General features: G+C 42.9%; 1 protein-coding gene across 5 annotated transcripts in view; it reads left to right on the top strand.

The window, feature by feature from the left end:
• Nucleotides 1-23445, top strand: part of Snx24 (sorting nexin 24) — a 140469-nt gene that overhangs the window by 60372 nt on the left and 56652 nt on the right. For 3 of the 5 annotated variants that reach the window (XM_005069117.4, XM_040741816.1, XM_040741813.1), the window contains one exon: nucleotides 20253-20336. The exons of 1 other annotated variant lie outside the window; for it this stretch is intronic. In XM_005069117.4, coding sequence (XP_005069174.1) covers nucleotides 20253-20336 — 84 coding nt within the window. Of the gene's footprint in view, nucleotides 1-4180; nucleotides 4256-20252; nucleotides 20337-23445 lie in introns of those variants that run through there. One more of the 5 variants, XM_040741814.1, reaches the window with a different exon arrangement.

Below are 23445 nucleotides of genomic sequence, written 5' to 3'. Positions count from 1 at the left end.
TTCACTTTGAGAATGAGAAGAAATAATCTAATAGAAAGTTACTTCGGAAATCAAATCTCCCCACCCCCACCCCACCTACCCAAGGGTTTTAGGTGTTCTGTGTTTTGTTCCCGTTGTCTTGAGACCTCCCCACCCAAGTTAATCTCCTGGGCTGCTTCTCTTTGCACAGCCCCCTCCCCTATGTCTAGTCTTTGGTTTCCATAGTTTCTTTTGAAGTTCTTTTCTTGTTCATTTCAGGGTCAATGATGTAAGGACAGGGAGAGAAATTCCAAATTAGAGTCACTTCCTAGACGGCTGCAGGGCACAGCCGGAGTGTGAGGGGCAGGCTGGCTTCTGTGAGAGAGCAAAGCAAGCAACTGAGCAGAAGAAAGCTAAATAAATGTAACGGTTGCAGATGAAGGTACCAAGGTGGGTGGCTCCCGCCAGCTGTCACTCGGTTAAGGTGGAGGTGTGAGGGAGGTCACCGCTAGCCCTTTCATGGAGACCTCTGATTTGGATGTTATCAGTCATTCCCACCCTGCTTTCCCATAAAACTGGCCTCAAGTGTTTTCTCTGTTCCCACTCATGCCTTCTAGGCACTTTCAACAGTGTACAGATAGACAGGCTACAGACATATAGGCCCCCATATGCCCCGTGTGGCAATGGGCATCGTATGCACTAGGTCTAACTGCTGGGCTACATCACAGCCCTGTACCTCAAACTCTGTGCGTGTTATTGCTGGGCTCACTGACTCTTCTGCCCTTACTGAATCGCTTTAAAGAAACAGGCTCTTCACCTGTCCAGAGCCTGGGGTGTGTCTGGGAGCTCACAGGTCAGCCTCCTCTGGCTGTGATTTGGGATGTAGGCTTAGCTGCTTGCATGGCACATCCAGTCATGCCTCAGTTCTATACCGTACAGAAGATTTGTCAGCCAGCCTTAATTCTGTTATTGGGATCTCTGCAGCTTCAGTTGCTAACCTCATTTTCTGTGAGAGAGAAGGCTTCTACTGAAGTATAAATGACTCTCCTGATCCTAAGATGGCCACAGAGAGCAGAAGAACCCTGGTCCTGCCAGGCTTCTGCCTCATTCAGCAACGACCTCCTTAGAAAATGGCTTCCACCAATGAACACAGTAAACCTTCCCAGGGTGATTGGCTGGGAACCCACTATGCAGGCTCTTAACGTCTTCACAGAATTAAAGGAGTAAGTATGTTGTTTGCGTGCTTATTCTCTTCCTCTTTCTCCTTCTGGCTTCATATTCTGTTCTCAGACATTTAAGAAAGAGGATGTGAAGGAAACCCAGTGGGGTATGGTTTCAGATTTTTGGCTATGCCTCCCAGCCTTGACTGTAGTGATGTGCTCCTCATGGGTTTTTAGGTGTTGGGGTGAGGGTTCTTCTCAGGTTTAATTAGCAGCAGTCTAGAAATCACAAAGCCACATTCATGTATCCAGTAAATGATTTTAAGACAGAACTCACGCTACTTTAAACTTTTGCATTTATTTATTTATTTGTTGTGTGTGTTTATTTGTGTAAATGAGCATGCATGGGCTAAGGCATATGTATCAAGGTTGCAGGACAACTTTGTAGTCTGTTCTTGCCTCCATTTACATGGGTCCTGTGGATTGAACTCTGGTCTTAGGACTCGTGGCAAGTGCTGTACCCACTGAAGCATCTTGCCTGCTAGGAAGTTCTGTTTGGAATGTTGCCCCTAAGCCAGGAGGCATCGTTGAGAGAGAGCAGTGAAGATTATCTTTCAAGGCCTTTCTCAGGGTTGGAAAGATTTTTGTGCTCTGGAAAAGCTACATCCTTGGTCTCTGATGCCTCTTCTTCCTCCTTTGAGATAACCTTGCTATGTAGTTGGTCTGGCCTTGAACTTGTATTTATTGTGTACGGCTTTTCCTGTCAAACTCATAATGCTCTTGCTTTAGCCTCCTTGGTGTAGGAGCCAACACACCACTTCTTTCTCCTGTGAGGTGTTGGATCTTTCTGCCCTTCCTGCCTTACTCAACCGTCATTAGTTACCTCTTTACAGGACCTCTCTTCAAATACAACCACACTGAGAGAGATCCCACCGTGGACGAGGGAGGGTGCCACAGTTCAATCTGTGAGTGAGGTGGTCTCAAAGAACTTGGCTCCCTGTTAGGTGGTTTGAATGAGAATGTCCCCCGTGGGCTCATGCAGTTGGACATGGTTCTCAGTTGGTGGGGCTGTTTTGGGAGGCTTAGTGCAGCCTTGCTGAAGGGAGTATGTCACTAGAGGCAGGCTTTGGAGTCTTATCCTCTTTCTGCTTACAGTTCCCTCTTCCGCCTTGTGGTTGTAGCTGGGGTGTGCTCTCTCAGCTCCCATGCCTCCCTGCTGTCCTACCTTTCTCTCTGTAAGTTACCTTGGTCATGGTGTGTCTTCCCAGAAGCAGGAAAGTAACTAATAGGCTCCACTTACAGAATTATTCCTTAGGCTTAAAATTTTTTTTTGATTTATGTTATTAGGAGACAGAATTGCTTTATAATTAATCAAGTTGAAGCTGTGCATTAGAATTACTCAGCCCATGTCTAGTACAGAGCTGGGCACTGTGTTTATTACGAATTCAGCAAATAGGAGCTGGAGAGATGGCTCAATGGTTAAGGAATTCAGTAAATAGCTCATAGAGTTAAAGAGCCAGATGAATGCATGCTAAATGTCTAACCTAATTTCCTGACATATGTTCAGATGGGAGAGGAAAGATATTTCAAAGGTGTTTATCAAGGCCACAGAGTCCTGAAAATAGAGCAGTGTGGTCTTTCCGGAATGTGGTCCTACTGTGCGCCCCCAGCATTGCCTGAGTAGAGCTGAAATAAGGTTAAAGATTCTGTGTTTCTCTGTGCACAAACTCAAGGCTGGGTATGTCTGTCCTATAGAAAAATTTATTTTATACTCAGGGCAATTACAACTTTTTGCCACTTATTAAGACTTCAGAGATACAAACCAGTAGCTCAGTAATTGCTTTCTTGAATCTGCCTTTAATAATTACATTTAGTAAGACTGTATCGAAAATTAGAAAGGCAGAGACTAATGGAAAACTAGATTTTTCACTGAATTAGAAAGCAAGACAATCCATATATTGACAACACTTCAAGTTGAAACAGATCAGGAAAACTGTTTTGGACTGTTTGTGCAGAGAGGCAAACATGGGCCTGATGGGCAGTGGCATCCACGTTTCATGGAGGCAGAGAAACTCTCAGAGATTTCACGTAAATGGGCATGTTGAGAGGAGAGAGACCAGCTCTGATTTTAGGAGAAGTCATTTGAATCTTAAAGCCTGGAATTTCTCCTCGGTGCTAACAAAGAAGTAGAAAATAAGGAATTGTGTTAATGAAGTGGAAATATCTTTGAATTTAAAAAAAAGTGCACAACTCATTTGGGGGTCATACCTTACAACCAGAAAGAACCAGGAGCAGGAGAACAGCGAGATAGGCTTGTTTCTGTGGTGTTAGTTATGCTGGTTTTTGTGGCCAGAAAATTAGTCATTTAATTTCTCTGTATTTCAGGAAGTGTATTAGGGCTGCAACGAAATATTAACTCTTTGAAGTTGTTTGGGGATTAGGAAAGTGATGCCACAGTCTTAACTGAATGAAACAAAAACACTGTCACATCGTCTTCATGTGTCAGAGGGACAAAGGGCAAGAGACAAGGTCTGTACCGTCGCACACACTGGATTCCCTCCTAGCTCGCAAGCTGGCTCTGCAGGTCACTTGTGTAGGGTCCAGGGAGCTCTTCTCATGTGTCAGGTTATGGGAAGTTCAGAAAAAAAATGACTTAAAAAGGAGCTGAATCTTTTTCGTGGTGTCTTGTTAGCCCATCCCATCCATTCCTCAGAAGGCCAGTGTTTGCTAGCAGTAATTGCCACTGGTATAGTTTGCGTATCCCTCTAAGCTAAGAATGTCCAGAAAGTAAAGAAGTCAGGTGGCATGTTGTCTTGAACCAGCTTTGTAGGATTTCCTCCTAGGCCAAGAAGAGAGAAGTAAGAAAAAGAAGCCAGTGGGACACGATGGGAACAGAAAGTGTGTATGTGGCTGAGCATTTCTGGGAACCACTGTCAGACAGACAGACCTACGTCATTAGTTGGATAGGCTGAACTGATTTCACAGCAGAAGTTACATGGGCTGGGGAAGTTGGGCAGGGCGGAGAGCAGATAAAGGTGGCCTTCCTGGAGAACTACATCTGCTCCTTGGCAAGAGAGATGCAGAATAAGGCGGCTAGCTGGAAGGAGCTGCTGCTGAAGGTGGGGGCAAACTGTGAGGTAAGCAAGCTTACCTAGTGTGATGGTTTGGATGGCCCCCATAGACTCATGTGTTTGAATGCTTGGTCCACAGGGAGTGCCACTATTAGGTGGTTTGTCACCGTGGGGGTGGGCTTGGAGGTCCCATATGCTGAAGCTACACCCAGTGTGGCACCCAGTCTCCTTCTGGTGCCTGCGGGTCAGGATGCAGAGCTCTCAGCTCTTTCTCCAGCACCGTGTCTCCTGCATGCTGCCATGCTTCTCACCCGAGAGTAATGGACTAAACCTGTGAAGCTGTAAGCCAGCCCCCATTAAATGATCCCTTTGTAAGCGTTTTCTTGGCCATGGTGTCTCTTCACAGCGAGAGAAGCCCTAAGAGACCTAGTTATGGAGGAATTGGCATTTGATGGTCCATGCACTGTGTAAACTATGTCACAGAATGTGTGCCCATGATTACAGTCTCTATCTTAGAGCAGGTTTGGAACAAATATATCTGGCAAAGCAACTACTTGCATGTTATACGTAAGTAAAATACTAAGATGTAAAAAAGTACTTGGTCACTCCCCTCATGTTCTAGAAGAGAGCACAAAGCTAAGAAGTGATTTTCATGTAGTGCTGCCTAGTAAGTGGAAAACACGGAGGTAGTCTTTGTGATTGATGATTCATTTTTAATAGTCATTTTCAAAAAAGGTCTGTATGTGTTATGTATTCTGTGTGTAGAAAAAAGAAGGAAAAACTTGGAAAGGAGAACAATAAAGAAAAAACAGAGAAGGGGAAAACCATCTCATAATTCTTTAAAGACATTTGCCCCCTGCCACCCGCACCCCTACTTCTTCCTTACAGAGGCTGTGTGAGTGGACCTGTGTCACACGCTCTTATTAAATCAAGAGTTGCTCTTCTAGTAGCCTGCTTTCGTTTGTCCTGGTTGAGAGCATCTTGCAACGAAGCCCAGGCCAACTTTGAACCTGTAGAGTCTTAGTCTCCTTATTGCTAGGTTACAGGTGTGTACTAGCCTGCCCAGCTTTTTTTTAAAAAAACAGAATTAACAGTATCATTTCATGTTAATAAGTCTTAGAAAACATGAATATACTGTTAGTATTCCTTCTTAAAATGTTGCAATATTTGTCATTGAAATGTGCTTTTTTAAAAATAGCTTTGTCAGCTGAGTGGTGGTGGCACATACCTTTAATCCCAGCATTTAGGAGGCAGAGGCAGGCAGACCACTGTGAGTTTGAGAGTTTGAGACCAGCCTGGTCTACATAGTGAGTTCCAGAACAGGCTCCAAAGCTACACGGAGAAAATAAAACGATAAATAAATAATAGTTTTGTCTTCATTAGGGTTTCTATTGCTGCGATGAAACACCATGACCATGACCATGAAGCAGGTTGGGGAGGAAAGGGTTTATTCACGTGCACTTCCTTATCACTGTTCATCACAGAAGGAAGTCAGGACAGGAACTCTAACAGGACAAGAACCTGGGGGCAGGAGCTGATGCAGTGGCCATGGAGGGGTTCTGTTTTGCTGGCTTGCTTAACCTACTCTTTCTTATAGAACCCAGGACTGCCAGCACAGGGATGGAACCGCCCACGATGGGCTGGGTCCTCTCCCATCAATCCCTAGTTAAGAAAGCATCCTACAGCTGGATCTTATGGGGACATCTTCATTGAGGCTTCCTCCTTTCAGATACCTGTAGTTTGTGTCAACTTGACATAAGCCTAGCCAGCACAAGTTTCGTATAAATATGGAAAATAGGAGTTATATTTCAGTTTTCGCTTGGCACTATGTGCAATAAACAGCATATCAGTACATTATATGACTATATATTATAGAAATAATCATCATTTTGTGCTTTGTGTTCAGTTAGTGTGTTTGTGTATCTTCTTGTATTTGTGTGCTATAACAAGCATTCATCCCACCAGCCTGGTCCCAGAGCTGCGGCAGTCCCAAGTGAACATGCAGGATACTATATTAATTATGAAGCTGTTAGCCGTTTGCTATGGCTAGCTCTGACTTAATTACTAACCCATAATTACTAATCTATATATTTTTATAAGGTCTTATCTTACCGAGGACACCAGCCGAATGTGTCCTCTCTTCCTGGGATCACATGGCTACTCTCTACTCTTTACTACATTTCCCAGAATCTTCCTCAACTCCTAGCCCCACCTATCTTGCTTCCCTATTGGCCAACAGTGCTTTTTCCATCAACCAATAAGACACACATATACACAGAAGGCCTTCCCCCATCAGTGTGCCAGTACACTTGTGTGGGGGCATGCATACGCGTGTGTGCGTGTACATGTGGAGGCCAAAGGATGGTCCAGGTGTCATGCCCAGGGCCACCATCTGTCTTCTTCAGGACAGATTCTCATAAAGACCTGCAGCTCATCAATTAGGCCAAGCTGACTGGTCAGTGAGCCTCGGGAACCCTCCTGTGGTCAACTCCCCAGCCCTGGGATATAAGCATTCCCATCGTTTTTGTGTGGGTGCCAGGGATCAAACTCATGTCCTGGTGCTTGCAAGGCAGGTACTTTCCCAGCTGAGACATCCTTGCCGCTCCCTGTCACATTTTCATGGGTGTTCATTCAGCGTAATCTACTCTTGTGCTTTGACTCCTGAAAAGCCACGTAATAGGACAGATAACACTTTCATTTCATACCATCAACTGTATTTAAATTGGATATACTGTCCCTGAGAGCCAGGCAGCTTACTTCTTGGGAAACCTTTTTGTTTGTTTGTTTGTTTTTGTCCCTCTTGGGATGATACTATGATTTTAGTATTAGAAAAGTCAGTCTCTGCAAAGCCATCCTGAGGAGCAGAACTCTGGACATGTAGAGAACAAATCATGGTCAGAGGCATTATTTCCATATTCTGTGAACCACGTTTGTCTAGAAAAAGACTTATTCTACAAGTTTCCTTTAAACCTGTGTGCACTGGCTTACAGGGCAGTGCTTGTCAGGCGTTCTCTGCTATACTGTCGCTGTGCAGAGAGACAGAGAAACATCCATTATATGCAGGTAGGATAGGAGATTGAACTGTGGTGTCCGATGAACTAAGCTAGGGGGTGAGCCTTGCAGAGCAGGGCCAGCCTGCTCTACTTGTGCATTGTCTGACCTCCCCATAGTTGTCTGCTTCAGATTTCCCATGGACTCCTGGGAATGCCTGAATTAGAGCTTCCCATGTTCCATTTCTCTGGAGACTCAACATGGTGTGTTACGAAGAGTAAAGCAGCCCATACAAGGAGCAGAAAGCCCTCAGAATGATTATATTTCTGCAAGTCAACACCTTTTCCTGAATCCATTGTTCTTTTTTAAAGCAGTCAGACAAATTAAGTGATTATGATATATCATGTAACGAGGAGAATCTCTTTGTTTGGGGTAAGAGAAATCAATACGAGAAGCGCGCAGAGTGGCCTTTTCCTCTCTCTCGCAGCTCTTGCACATGGGTTAGAAATGCTGATTCTACATGAAGAATGACAGTGATTCATGTGGAGACCCAGCTCATTAGAAACCTGACTCCTCTCCCAGACCCTTTGCCACTGGTATTGGCCATGTAGATCTGGAAGTAATAATTGGCTTGAAACTGAACTTTAGCTGTAAATTTTTATAAATAAATTTGATATAAGCTGTGGGGCAGTACAGGGTTTGTTTGTTTTTGGTTGGTTCATTTAAACCCAACACAAGCTATTGGGTTGTTTTTGTGCATTCTGGGATGTGTCCTCATGTTCTGCACTTGTGTCTTCAGAGCTGTTAGAAATCGTCATGTCCCCTGGCACTCCCAGTTTCTTCTTCCTGGCTCCATACTCATCCCTCATTCCAAGTAACCACTTCCTAAAATCCAATTGATGAATTACTTACCTTTTTATATTTGTTGGTCCTGTCTCCTGTACTAGCACATAAAATTCTATAAAAATAGCATTCTGCCACTGCCCTACTTTAGAATTTTAGCTCAGAAGCCGATTTCCCATCACCAGGAACCTGGGCCAGAGGGGCTTTGATTTAGATGTGGCCTGCATGTGTTGGTGGCCCCAAATTTGCACAAGACCTACTCTCTGCCCGTCTTCCAGAGCCAAGCACTGGAGGGTAAGTCTAAGAGAGTCTTTTTGTAGCTGTTTGCAAGCAGCCTTCCCTTCCCATGATCCAATAAAGACAGGAAGTTCAGTCAGAGAGAACACAGCACAGTCTTGACTCTCATTGTCCCAGTGTCTACAGAAAGGGGCTGTGAATGAAACAAGTAATTCTCAGCCACCTAAGCTTGAGATGAAATTATTCATCCATCCATACATATGTAACATGTGTGTGTGTGTGTGTGTGTGTGTGTGTGTGTGTGTGTGTGTGTAAGAGAGAGAGGGGGATTAAAGAGCTTTTGTCAAATAAATTATTTTTTAAGTGCAAAAATAATCTGGGCATGGTGGCTCCTGCCTTCAACCCTAGCACTTGGGAGGAAGAAGCAGACAGATCTCTGAGTTCAAGGTTAGCCTAGTCTACACAGTGAGCTCCGGGGCTACACAGAGAAACACTTGTCTCTAAAAGCAAAGCAAGAAAAATAATTGCAAATAAAACCATCGCATATCAAAATCAACCAGACTCCAAGCCTATGCATTTGATGGACTTCTGCACTGTTAGACAGCCATTCTGAAGCTGTAGAGCCTCACCATGGATCTTACACTTTTACCGTGGGCTGCATCTCTAGGCACATATCCACTGCTGAAAATGAAAAATCACAACAGGAAGAACAAAAAAGTTGATTAGCTTTATATCCTCTTTCATAACTCATGTCCATTACCTGCATTCCATCCTGCCTTAAAGTTTTGGCCTTTGGAATTGTGGGTTTTAGTGAGAGTGTTGCTGCTCAGAAATAGACAGAGCATCCCCCAACTTTATGATAATCAGAAAAATAAAACTGTCAATCACCTTTGACTTCACTTAGTTTCCTATCCCATGGGATTCTAGAATGAGTTGAGACTCTGGGCGTGTGCCTGTCTGTGTACCAGGGCTTTCCCTATTGGTCTTCTCGGCCACCAGCCCTAAGACATCAGATGTTACTACTGCAAGGAGACAAGACAAGCATCAGGCCCTGTCACATGTGGTGCCAGTGGTGTCTGACTCTGGATGCTCTCTCCACAGCTTCATGTAGTTTCCTCCAAGCAAGATTAAGTCTAATAGTTGCCTTTTAATAAGAGGCCTTGTTTCAAAGTGACTTACACAGATTTTAGATGCTCCTGAACAGTACACAGTGCATATTTTAGGATTTTTTATTTTTATTTTATGTATATGGGTATTTTGCACATGCCTATGCAGTGCTTGTGGAGTATGTACGTGAATACACACATATGTGCAGTGTAAGTGTGTTCCCCTCTCTCCACATCCTCGCATAAATTGTCATTGGAGTTTTTGATTTTAGCCATTCTGACAGAAGTAAGATGGTATCTCAGAGTTGTTTTGATTTGCACTTCCAGAATGGCTAGGGATGTTGAGCACTTTCTTAAGTGTCTCTCAACCATTTTAGACTCCTCTACTGAGAATTCTCTATTTAGTTCTGCAGCCCACTTTTTGGTCACATCCTTTGGTGTTTTGGAGCCTTGCTTCTTGAGTTCTTTGTAAATTTTGGAGATCAACCCTCTGTCAGATGTGGGATTAGTGAATATCTTTTCCCAATCTGTGGGCTGCCTTTTTGTCTTGCTGACTGTGTCCTTTGCCTTACAGAAGCTTCTCAGTTTCAGGAGGTCCCATTTATTAATTGTCGATTGTAGTGTCTGTGCTACTGGAGTAATGTTCAGGAAGCTGTCTCCTGTACCAATTCGTTCAAGGGTGCCTCCCACTTTCTCTTCTAACACGTTCAGTGTGGCTGGCTTTATGTTGAGGTCTTTGATCCATTTGGATTTAAGCTTTCTCACAAAAGTAACTTATTTCACTTTTTACTGTAAGATGGCTGGACTACAGTGAGGCGTTTTCTTGTTCTTTCCAGTTTGTCTTCCTGTGGTAGCCAGATTCCTGGTAGTGTAACAACTCCCTGAAGTATTCAGATGGAAGGGGATTTTGGTTTTAATTTTGAAGGATCCAGTCCACAGTCACATGGATCTACTGCCTTGGGCTATGGAATAAAGTAAGGAAAGACACACGATTTAATCCCAGCCATTGTGCATAAGAGCTACAGCTTCCCATTGACTATAGATCTCCACTATGGGATAATATCAGTATTGTCATTTGTGCACATTTGGGGCAAAGCTGGTTTTCAATGCTAGGCTGGCATTAAAACTAACTCTTTACACTGGTGCTATGGGATATTTTGTGTTGTTTTAACTACCTGGAGAGTGGATTTGGGGGGATACCATTAATGTTTTAATAGTAACATTGCTTTGAGTCCTACATTTGTTGTTTTGCAAAGAATGTTGACAAACCTCTTTTTTTGAGGTCAGCTGCCAGATGTGGGTGCTGGGAACTGAATACGGGCCCTTTGGAAGATGTGAGCATACTCTTAACTGCTGGGCTTTTTTTCCAGCCCTTGACTTTTTCCTCCAGTCTTCTAGATATGGATATCAAGTTTCACTAGCAACCATTTGTCAAAGTCTCTTGTCTTTTTCCCAAAGTATGTTTTTGGCATCTTTGTTAAATTAGATACCTGTAGCTGTGTGGGTTGACTTCTAGGGTCTCTATTCTGGTCCACAAGTCTGCATATCTATAGCTATGGCAGGATTATGCTTTTGTCACTATGGCTCTGTGGTATAACTTGAGATCAGGTATTGTTGCTTTGGCTATTATGGACTATTCTTCCATATACATTTTAGGATTGTTGTAGTTCTGTAAAGAGTATCATGGATTTTGATGGGGGTTGCATTGAATCAGCATATTGATTTTGGTAATATTGTCATTTCCCCAGTGATAGTTCTGCTGATCACTGAGCATAGGAGGTCTTTTCATCAAATAGGTTTTTTTTGTATTTCCTTTCTAGCCACCCCATAGGCTTAGCATTCATGATGATTACACCAGAAATTAAATACTAAAATTGTAACCAAAACAATTTATAACATGTGTTAGCTACAGCTTTTTTATGTGACAGGGTAGAATGCCTGGGCATAGCTCAATCAATGTCCATGGAAATGAATGTATGAATAAATAAGATAAGATGAATGAATGAATAAATAAGCAACATATATGTGTATTAAAAAGCAGCAATTGAAGCCTGATGTGGGGTCACACGAATATCTCCAATTTGGAAGGCTGAGGCAAGAGGATTATGATTTTGAGGCCAGCTTGAGCTGCATAGCTAGAACCTATATGGGAAAGTTTTCTTGAATGAGTAATTGTCATTTATTATTTTTATGTTAGTATAAGTTGAAAAGGCAGGAATTTTATCACCTATTTCCTTATAATACTAATATGTGCTCTGGTACAAATTTACATTTTAGAGAAAATTATAATCATTAGTAACCCTACCACCCAAGTAGCCTTGTGAGCTATTTTTGTTGTTGTTGTCTTTTATTTATATTTATTTATATTATGGTCAACATAAAGGTCTGGATAAATATTTTTCTGGCTCTTTCAGTTGGTACTACAAATGTACAGATGTACAGATGTACAGATGTAATACAGATGGTATTACAGATAACTCCTTCAGTTGCTATTACAGATGCTTTCTTAAAACACCATTGTATGTTCCTCTTAAAATTTTTTCCTGAACAAAAATTCTAAAACACTACATCTTATTTGCCACATAGTCTTTTTTTTTCCGGTTTCTCGATACAGGGTTTCTCTGTATTGTTTTGGAGGCTGTCCTGGACTCTGTAGACCAGGCTGGCCTCGAACCCACAGAGATCCGCCTGCCTCTGCCTCCCGAGTGCTGGGATTAAAGGCATGTGCCACCAACGCCCGGCTGCCACATAGTCTTAATAGTCCATGAGAGTAGATTTGGTAATGCTGAGAGTAGAAATTGTGACCACATTTCACATTGATATAACTGCCATTTAGATACTCTTGTTTTAGGGGAAACATGAAAAATCATGCAAGCTCTACAAGACTGGTGGAATTGAACTTGTACGCTGTCAGGACAGGTGAGGGAGTCAGTCTGGAAGCCTGAAGCGTGAGTCAGCTCTGTACGGGCAGTGTCCAGCAGGGTGGGGAGGGTTAAGGAGGAGGCGGCTGTGGTATCAAGGTTCAGTGGGTAAATTACAGGTTTTGCAAGGTTTGGAAGCAACTAAAAAATGTTGTTATTTTTCCCCTCGCAAGCCATGGGCCTGTGATCAGGGGGTACAATCTGTAGCTAAGTGGTCTGTGAGAAGAAAGATGGGTTCTTGTTTCTTTGTGTAACAAGCTGGGGCAGGGTGTCTTCAGAAGCCCATGAAAACTATTCCCCGCTTCCTTCTGGGAATGTTGTCTGCCTCTTCATAATCAGCAATAATTCCCCTCCTGCTGCAGACGACCAAAGCATGTACTCCCTAGCATGCTCTGCCAAGAGTACTGTTTTGTCATTCCTATTTCACCAGTGAGGATGCTGTGTCACTGGTATTTAGAGATTTGCCCAGTTAGTAAGTAGTGGAGATAAAATGTGTCTTCATCCTTTCAGAGTAGACCTAACAGAGAATGGGAAGGCTCATAGAGCAGCTCTTTTCTGAAATGGCTCATTGTTTAACAGATACGATTTATTAACACAGCTCAAGCCAGCAAGGCCCAAGCAGCATTCACACTGCATTGAGTATCTAAGTCAAAGTCACATGATATTGAAGCTAATGAAAAACTATGCAGGCAATAATGCGTATGACCTGACGGGTTTGGATGTGTTTTTCCCTTCACTGAATTGATTGATTGGTTTTATGTCATACTGGTGATGTGGCTTAAAAGAAGAAGAAAAACGAAGACTTTCATAATCAAATAATCAGTCAAAAGGCAACCGCTAAAATCACCATGAGGGTTTAAGATGGAAAACCTGAAGTTGTGAAAGTGTATCTATGTATAATCTGGCAGTCCCACAAATATCAATAAGCTCAAGAAAAATCTTTCCTTGCCTCTACAGAAACATTTCAGACGTTTGACCCAAGTGGCATAATTATTATGATGTCTGAAAGCAAAATATGTACAGAGGAAAAATAAGATGTGTCCAGGGCCCCAGAGAACCGGGGATTGAAGCGTCACAGCTCTCAGTAACGCGTATCCCTCTTCATTGCTTGCTATCTCAATGTTCAAGCTGACTCCCCGGCCCTTCCCACAGTGAACTGAGCTCGACTGCCATCCGTGTATTTTCTTCCCTTCCTCGCTCAGCTTTTACCACAAGGATGAGCTTCATTTCACAGGCGTTTGTAATCTTGCCCTTTTCTCTAGTCTTGTGTCTGTCTTTGAGTGTGTGTTGCGTGGAGGACTACTTTGTGGAGGTGGTCCACTCTTCCCGCTTTTACATGGGCTCTGGGAGTCTAACAGGTCACCAGGTCTGTGCTTTGATCAAGCGCCTTGATCTGTTGAGCCCTCTTGCTCAAAATGTAATTTCCTTCAAGTTTAAAAGAAAGTTAGCATATATGTGTAATTTATATGTATGTGTGTAGTATGCATGTATTATATATTACATAATATATACTAAGTATATATATAACTTAATATATATTATATGTATATATGCTTAGAAACCTCTCTTCTGCATTTGGCAGCTTTTTAGCAGTGTCTTTTGATGGTCAATCACGTCAAGAGGAAATTCACACCCCAGTTCCTTTTCTTCTTTTTTCTTTTTTCTTTTTCTTTTTTTTTTTTTTTCGAGACAGGGTTTCTTTGTAGCTTTGGAGGCTGTCCTGGAACTAACTTCTGTAGACCAGGCTGGTCTCAAACTCACAGAGATCTGCCTGCCTCTGCCTCCTGAGTGCTGGGATTAAAGGCATGCACCACCGCTGCCCGACTCAGTTCCTTTTCTTTTAATTGAAATTGTATTTATTTTACATATGTGGATGCATACATATCACATGTGTTCCTGGTGTCACAAGAGGGTACCAGATCCCCAGGGACTGGGATTAGAGATGGTTGTGAACCACTTGTGGGTGCTGGGAATTGAACCTGGGTCCTCTGGGAGAGCAGCCAGTGCTCACAACCACTGAGCCGTCTCTCCAGCTGCTCAAGTTTCTCCTTTCTTGTTCCTTGCCAGTGCGTCTCATCTCTTCTGCTTGTTATGTCATTTTCCCCTTTTCAAAGGCTTTATCTACATCAGTTAAAGTCATGTCTTTTTGCATGTTTTTCCTCCCACGGTCTCTTTCTTTTTCCTTTCTTTTTATTGAAATGTTTTCTTTAACACAATGTATTTTGATCATCCTCACCTCCCAACCCATTCAGCTCCACATCTCCTTTCTCTCTCTTTAGAAAGTAACCAGGCGGACAAAACAAACCAGAGTAGAACAAAACAGCAGAGAGGGACGAAAAGGAAGAAAAAGCGTGAGAAGCAGACACGCGTGCAGACACGCAGGGAAGACCCCTAACAGCACAGAACCCGCCACATTTTTTCCACCGGCAAGGCTTTCACAATTCTACAACCTGCTATGGAAAATCATGGCCTTCCGTGCTGTATCCGTCTAGTCAAAGAGCTGAGTACAGTAATGAGCAGTTGCCACTACTGTGTGTGTGTGTGTGTGTGAGCAATCAAAAGTGGGCTGGAAATGTAGAGGGGGAGCATTAGTAAGTCAGTGGAGTCCAAACTGAAAAATAAATGTATTTCCTTAAAGGGAAGCGTCTGTCTCCTAAGTGAGGCCTTTATAACACGCCAGAGCTGTATTTTCTTTTTTTGTGAGAATATCTTTGAAATTATACTGGAAGTCAATGATGAAATATTTTGAAATGGGCTAGAGAGATGACTCAGCGATTAAGAGCATTGGGTACTCTTTCAGATGTCCTGAGTTCAATTCCCAGCAACCACATGGTGGCTCACAACCATCTATCTATAATAAGATCGGATGCCCTCTTCTGGCATGCATGTATCCATGCAGAGCACTCATATAAAAATATAAATAAACAAATTTAAAATATTTCAAAATGTTAGTTTAAACTTTTAAAGATTTACTTATTTGCATTGTATGTTTCTGAATATATTGAGTAAAATATACATGTAGTTCTTGGGTATGCCAGCAGAGGGCATCATATCCTCCAGAAGTAGAGTTACAGGTGGTTCTGAATAGTCTAATGTAGGTGTTGAGAAACAAACCCGGGCCCTCAGCTAGAATAGCAAGTGCTCTTAACCACTGAGCCGTTTCTGGAGCCCTACACCCAAGTTTTGCAAAGTATGTCCTTCTTTTCCTGTTATTGTAATAAAATATCCTGGGAAAAGCAACTTAAAGGAGAAAGGATTTATTTGACTCAGAATTCTAGTCTACAGTCCTTCTGGTCAGGGCAGTCACTGCAACAAGAAAATTGGTCACACTGTATCACAGTCGAGAACACAGAGAAAAGCTGGGCATGGCAGTGCACACCTTTGATCCCAACACTTGTGAGTTCAAGGCCAGCCTGATCTACATAGACAGCTCCAAGACAACACAGAGAGACACTGTCTAAAGAAGCAAGCAAAACAAAGCTAACACCCCAAAACACCATAACAACATGGAGAGGGTGGATACATCCTAGTGCTCAATTCACTTTCTCCGTTCTACACGTCCTTGGATCTGCTGTCTCGGGAGTGTTGCTCCCCAACGTGGGTGTGTCCTCCTACCTCAGTTAACACAGTCAAGAGAAATTCCCCACGTCCCCAAAGCATGTCACCTCCAATCAGAGAAAAAAGAATGCTTCTATCAGACTGAAAACATCTGATAAGTGATTTGTGCCTCCGTCAAGAGATCTGGCTTCTGAGGGATGGGGAAAAAAAAAAAAGAGAGAGATCTGGCTTCTGTATGTGGTACAGCATGTGTGTGTAGCTTGGATTGGGTGTTTCTGTATGTGGTACAGCATGTGTGTGTAGCCTGGATTGGGTGTTTCTGTATGTGGTACAGCATGTGTGTGTAGCCTGGATTGGGTGTTTGTGTATGTGGTACAGCATGTGTGTGTAGCCTGGATTGGGTGTTTCTGTATGTGGTACAGCATGTGTGTGTAGCTTGGATTGGGTGTTTGTGTATGTGGTACAGCATGTGTGTGTAGCTTGGATTGGGTGTTTCTGTATGTGGTACAGCATGTGTGTGTAGCTTGGATTGGGTGTTTCTGTATGTGGTACAGCATGTGTGTGTAGCCTGGATTGGGTGTTTCTGTATGTGGTACAGCATGTGTGTGTAGCCTGGATTGGGTGTTTGTCTTAGTCACTTTTCTAGTGCTGTGATAAAACAGCATGACCAAGGCAGCTTATAGAAAGAAGGGTTCATTTGGGCTTATGGTTCCAGAGACTTAAATCAGTAAAGTAAGCATCTGTCACCATCAAGGCGGGAAGCATGGCTTCAGGCACAAGGCATGGTGGTTGGCACAGGAGTGCTCACATCTTGAACCACAGCCATAGTCAGAGAGAATGAATTGGAAACGACTCCAGTCTTTTAAGTTCTCAGAGCTAGGTTTTCTGGGTCTTAAGTGTACTTCCTAACCCTTGCAGAGAGTTGAGAGGAACAAAGCTAAAAGTAGCTGGGACTACAGGCCATGTGCCCCAAACCCCAGAGTACAGGCCATGTGCTCCCCCTTCCCAGGAGTACAGGCCATGTGCCCCCAACCCTGGAGTACAGGCCATATGCCCCCCCCAGAAGTTCTTTGCTCCTGCAATACTCCCTAGAAACGAAGACATTGAGAGCCGTTGATGGAAGATGCTGTCTTCACTGCAGAATACTTCCAGGTTTCTCCCCACTCCGAGTAGGAGGCCCGGGGCTGTGTAGAGGAGTCTGTTCACTGGTCTGGGACTTGCTGAGCTAAGTTGTAGATTGAAGGGGCAGTGAAGTTATGCACCCTGCCTTACCTGCCAGGTGGGGAAGCTGGTGCCAGATGTAGGACTGGTGTGAGAACTAAATGTTTTGGCTGTGAGTAAAGAGTTGGAGTATGTTTGCACAGATGGTCAAGTCAAACCTTTTAACATACAGCTGACATACTCATGTATACATTAAATCTTGGTTATTCATATAATAGTATAGTTGCTTCATTTATTTTCTGGGTAGTATCTATGTTTTCTCTGCTGCATTTGAGACTTTCTCTGTCCTACTGGCTTTGAACAATGTTATGCCTTTGATTTGCTGTTCTATTTTTTTTCCTGAGAGAGAAAGAGAGAGAGACAGAGAAATACTTCATTGAGTTGGATTTGTTCGTTTATATTTTTAAGTTTATGGATGCATTTTTCTGTTTAGTTATCACACATAGTTCACTGATACTGTTTCTATTTTTAAGTCCCCCCACCTCTCCTGTCTGGACAATTTCATGTTGGATAGTTTCTATTACAGATTCTCAACAACACTAACCTTCCTCTTCCTCCTCTTCTCTCTCTCTCTCTCTCTCTCTCTCTCTCTCTCTCTCTCTCTCTCGTCTGTTATTAATTATATCTAGTGTATTTTTCATTACAGACATTAGTGATGGCATAAACAAGCTCCATGCCTGTAGTTTGGGTTTTCTGTTATGGCTTCCCCATCTCCTTTTAACAGTTAGCCTTTCATCCGGGGTCTTGAAAGTAAGAAATTACTTCATAACAATAAATGTTAATGAATGCTTTTATCCACGAGTCTTCCATCTCTTCTGAGTCAGTGTCTGTCATTGGTTTTTCTTCTCCTTTTAAGTCATGTTTCCTGCTGCTTTTCCACTGGTTACCAACAGAATTTTATCTCGATGAGGGATGCATATTTTTATATTTCTTAAAACTATCAACTCAGATACCATTTTCCCTGCCTCTATCCTCGGGGAGACCTTCCCTGCACACTAACACCCTTGTCAGACTCCGTGTCTGATCTGCTGTACTGTGGACACTGAGTGTGTGTGGCTGAACATCATGTCGCTGTGCACATCCTTCATTTATTGCTCAGCATCTCAGCTCCTTGAAGGGCCAGGCCCTTGCCCAGAACAGCCCCCAGGCACGTTGTAAGCCCTCTGTGAATATGTTACATGAATTAGCAGCTGAATGCCAGGCACTGTGCCGGTGCCATCCAGACACTGTTCCGTGAGTCCTGGGATGTCACTTTTCCAGGACAGCAAAGTGAGCCAAGGGTTTCCTTTGTAGCAAAGACAGTAAAGAAAATGTACTGAACTAACTCCATTCTAGCTAAACAGCTTCCTTTCTAAGATGTTTGCCCAGAACCCAGAAGGAAAAAAAGAATGTTAGCAGCACTGGGCAAGGTTAACACTCGCTATAAAGTTACCTTGTATTGTTGTCTCCTCCGCTCCTCTGCCTCCATGTGAAAGTAGTGTTTGTAGAGAGTAACTGTGGACTTGGAGATAGAACCGTCTTGAGAAGAGATGGGGTGAGGTTCCCTGAGGCAGTTAGAGCAGAATGGGTCTTAAGAGGGGCAGTATGAAGGTGACCCAGTAGGCTGAGCCTTACTGTGGATTCTTCCGCCAATTAAAGGGGCTGCTGTGATGCAGTCCCAAGTAGCCAGACCTGGAATAGCCTTATCAGCTCAGCAGATGGAAGCTACTTTGATTGCTGCCACATTGTTTTGATCAAATCAGGGACTTGACACTAGGAAGCGTCCCCCGCCACCCAGGTTGAAGCTGCCTGCCTCTCTGTCTGTTTCTCAAAATGTCTTCCCAGTTCTCTTTCTGACAGGATCTTGCAAGAAGGATTATTTTCTTTCATAAATTAGTAAATAATATTTTTCTAAAAAGCAGTGGGTATATATCTGAGAGTTTGAAGCATATGCATATTTTACAAGAAAATGCTTTTCTTAAATGGTTAAAGAAAAGTATTGAGGAAGAATTTTTGAAGAAATGAAATGTTAGTATGAAATACTGGCTAAATGATAAATTTTTTCCAGTAAATTAAAAAAAAAAGGTTTCTTTAACTGAGTGTTACAGTGGGAAAATATCTGATTCAAAGACACAAAACTACAGGTAGTGTATGATAGTAAGTCGGACTTAAATTATTATGTTACATGCAAAGCAGAAATACGGGGCCATCGGGCTCCATTTTCATATCGAAAGTACAGAACCTTTTCTGTTCTATGTTAAGTGCACGTGCATACTATATTTTCGATGAAAGGGTTTTTTTGTTTGTTTTTATTCTTCGGCGTCCTTTGTTCTTTCCAAAGGGTTGATTAAAACTGGAACTCGGGCTTGCCAATATTCTCTCATCTTGGTATTTGTAAACTCTCACTTAATAAAAGAAGGGTGACAGAGACTCCAGAATAGCACCAGCTCTTTATTTCCTGCCAAGCGCTCCTCCCTCCCCGAGCAGATACTTGTATTTTCATGAGCATCTCGCGATACTCCTCCACCCTGTTCCCAGTCTTGACCCACTGACCCAAGAATCAAGAAAATGTCATGTTAGTGCCTACTAATTAGTGTGCCCAGAGCACCTCTGCCTCTGGCCTTTCAACCTTCTGGAAGTGAGAGCACAGGCTGTCACTCACATCACGCAGGGAAAATAAGCCCTCCCTGCATTTGCCCTGTTTGCAAACAGCGGGGTAAGCCCAGCTGAGCCTAGAGACGAATATGCAGGTTAGGGAGAAATTAACCTAAAATGCACTGCTGTTTGCATGACTGTCTCAGATGACACACCACCTTCCTTGAAGTACCCAGTGAGGGTGCCGTGTGACTGGGTCCCCGGGGGTCCGGCTCTGGCAGCACACTCTCAGATCTGTACCGTCACAGTCGCTTGATGAAGTCATTGCAAGGGAAGGGTATCCTCTGCATAAAAAACGGATTAGCATTTCAGTGCATGGAAGTTTCCCGTGTGTAGACACATTCTTGGAGGATGCTGCAGTGAGTGAGTGAGCATTTGGTTCAAGGGCTCATTAATCAGTGCTGTTGGGTCAGAGTCTCCAGAGCCTTCTGGGTTTGGGGAGAATCGGCTTCTGTAATTAAAGGGATGAAATATATCACGGTCACAAACTTACCACATTGACAATTGAGGGTTTTGAACTAGCAGAATTAATCTCTTTAATTTTTTCCTTAGGTGTTTAAAATAGAAGTGCTAATGAATGGAAGAAAACATTTTGTTGAGAAAAGGTACAGTGAATTCCATGCCTTGCACAAAAAGGTAATCTTTGGTTTCATGTTTTCCTCCTTTTCTCAGTATGGCCTGTGGTATAATGTAGCTATAATATAGATTCTAGTCTATGTTCCTCAGAACATTACTGTCTGCTGTGTTTGTGGTGTCTTTATAATGCCATTAATTTCCTCTTAAAAGATTGTTCAGTTGGTGCGTTTGGTTTTTATTTTTAAATAAGTAGGTTTCCTGTTACAATTGTTTGCATATGCAAATCCGAGACAGTAAGCTCAAACATTAAAGAAATGCATTTAAGTTCTTCACAAAAAGAAAAGAAGCACGACAAATCACTATACAGGAAGAAATTCATTAAATTCAACTTAAATGTTGTGTACCTAGACAAGCTTGTGTACTTACACGTGTGTTCATACAGAGTGCATGGAAGAGAGGCTCCCTGCCTGCAGCTGTCCTCTGAGTTGGGAAGAGAGTAATTGATGTTTTAACTATGGGGTCCATTTCAAAGTCGCAGATTAAAGAAACAGAAATGCAAAAGAAGTAACTGACTTTCAGGAAGAAATGGTCATTAATGAATTGAAGATAAATACTTAAAAAAACCCTCCAACCTTGGGTTAATTTTTTGTGGGTTATAAATTATTTGGGTGCTAAATTTTCTATAACTTGAAATACCTAATGAGAAGAAAATCACAGTGATGAGTCAGTTTAACTTTATAATTTTTCTTTCACCTATCTGTGTCTAGGTGAAATTTATTTATAAATGTGTATGTATGAAACACATGCATGCACAGAATACATGCCATAATTAGATACTTTGGCAAGAAGCTAGAAATGGGTTACATTAGGAAAATCTTTTAATTTTATGCCTTTTAATGTCTACGCAATTTTTCTGGGATACATCACTGCATAAAAACGTCATAATGTGTTGACTCTGGATTAAAAGGCTTTTAGAACTTTGTAAAAAGTTTTTCCACTTTAATCAGAGAATAGAGAATTAAGTCTAAACGGAAAGATTAGTGAACCTAATTCCCTGTTGTCTGTTTTGAGCTTTTTGTTAGTCTGTTTAGTTTTGGTCAGGCTGTGTCTGGCTGTGTAACTCTGGCTGGCTTAGAAATGATGGGTTCGCCTGTGCTCCTCCTCCTCCTGAGTGCTGGCCTTGGCTTGCACCACAAGGCCCTCTGCCCCTCCTCCTGAGTGTTGTGATGGCCATACACCACCAGGCCCACTCCCTAGCTTCTTTTCAGAAATGTTCAAAGCTTTTGTGTTAGGGTGGCAAACCGTTTAATTAAATGAATTTAATTCTCCAATTAGAATTTCATCAAGTTCACGTTTCCTCCCAGGGAAACCATGGAAGTGCCTACAGATTTCCATCTGGTGTTGCCAGGAGACTTGCTTTAAAAAGCACCAGCCCTGGGGACCTCAGAGAGAAACAAACATAAAACCTGGGTCCTTCTTCCTCATGGGATTCTGTTTTGTTTAGGTTCAGGAGCAAACAAATTTCACCGGGCACCTGGTGAGTCCCTGTAGAAGGTTGAGAAGAAGTCTCTCTCCACCACATTCAGCTTCTTCCTGCCAGTCTGGCCCGGGCTGCTTGTCAGGTGCATGCCCTTCCTAACTTACTGGTCAGCGTGGAGTGCTTAACTCTATGACCAGCACAGCCCAGCTGTGCTCTCCAGATACCAGGTGACAGACCCCATAGCAGACACAGCCGGGTGACTGCCAATTAGGCTGGCCCTGTCCAAGGGGCAGCCCACAGCCTCTGCCCTTATGCAGGCTGACTCAGTCATATCTTGCTCTAGGACATTTCCCCAGCCCCCTCTGCTCAGCAACCAAGCATTGTCAACAACAACAACAACAAATCCTGTACTTTCTGGGACTTTCCGTTTCCACAGTTCCATTATTGATTAATGTTATCCAGTCTTTTTTTTTTTGTTTTTGTTTTGTTTTTTTGTTTTTGTAACAAAGTGTGCTAAAGTAAATAGAGTAGTAATTCTCAAATCTCTGACAGAATTTGAGACATCCTTATAGGGACATGGAGCTCACAGCTGTGGGGGAGGGGCAGACCGTTGGTGGAGTGTGCACCATAGAGAGGGAACAGCCCCTGCTGTGCTAGAATGGGTGGGAAGGCAAGTCCAAAAAACAAATGAACAAAAGTTCAGGGCAGTCTCTAATCCTAACTGTAAAACTGCCCAGAAGCACCAGGTGAAAGTGTTTCAGCTGTGCGCATGGGGGCTGCTCCTAAGCAGCGTGGTGGTTTCAGAGCTCTTCTTGGTGTCCTGCAGACACACAAATGCCGCCTTGCTGATTGTTCTTGCTAATTTTGAAGGCGGCACTATTGGAGCTTGTCTGGTTATTGTTAGAAATGTATTTTAAAACGTTTCACAGAATCTTTCTGTCTTTGTAAAACATTTTTTTTAAAAAGTCACACGTTTTTCTTTGCTTCTCTTGTTTTGGTGGTGATGAGGGGTTGCTGGAGCCCAACCCCAGGGCCTTTGCATGCTGGAGCCTGCTCTACCACCAAGATAGATCCCTAGCTACAGTTTCCCCCTGATATCATTGTTTTCTTTGCAGAGTCACCATATAGCCCAGGCTGGCTTTGAACTGTGATGCCCCTGCCTTAGCCTCCTAAGCTCTAGAATGCAGGCATGGGCTACCCCTCTGTGCACAAAGCTAGGGCTTCTAGCAGGTGTGGGTGAGGACAAGGGGAGTGTCCCACTGTCACCTGCCCATCCCAGCTCAGCTGCTAGTTCGCTAACATGGTCACTTTTCTTTCCTGGATTTTTAAAATCAAACCCCGCCCAGCAAGTTATTTTACCAAAAGCAGCACTTCTCTGTCTAAGGATATGGGGTTATTTTTTGTTGGTTTGGTTTTTTTGTTTGTTTGTTTGTTTTGTTTTGTTTTTAAATAGCACTGTTTAAAGCTCACAGTATCTCATTTGCTTTGGCCATTATCACTCTGAAAGTTGTTTGCTTAGGAAGCACACCCCTTTGCTTGGGTGAAGTGATGCCTTCTGATTTGATTCAGGTGCACATCTGTGTTCTATGTCTTTCGTTACTCTATTTCTGTGCTTTCTCATTTACTAGGGTCACAGACTTGGCTGACTGGCTTATTGGCCTGTTTATAAAATACTAGCCATTTGCTGAA

Source organism: Mesocricetus auratus, unplaced genomic scaffold (assembly GCF_017639785.1).
Source record: "Mesocricetus auratus isolate SY011 unplaced genomic scaffold, BCM_Maur_2.0 Super-Scaffold_6730, whole genome shotgun sequence".
NCBI lineage: Eukaryota > Metazoa > Chordata > Mammalia > Rodentia > Cricetidae > Mesocricetus > Mesocricetus auratus.
This window is presented reverse-complemented; position numbering and strand designations above follow the sequence as displayed.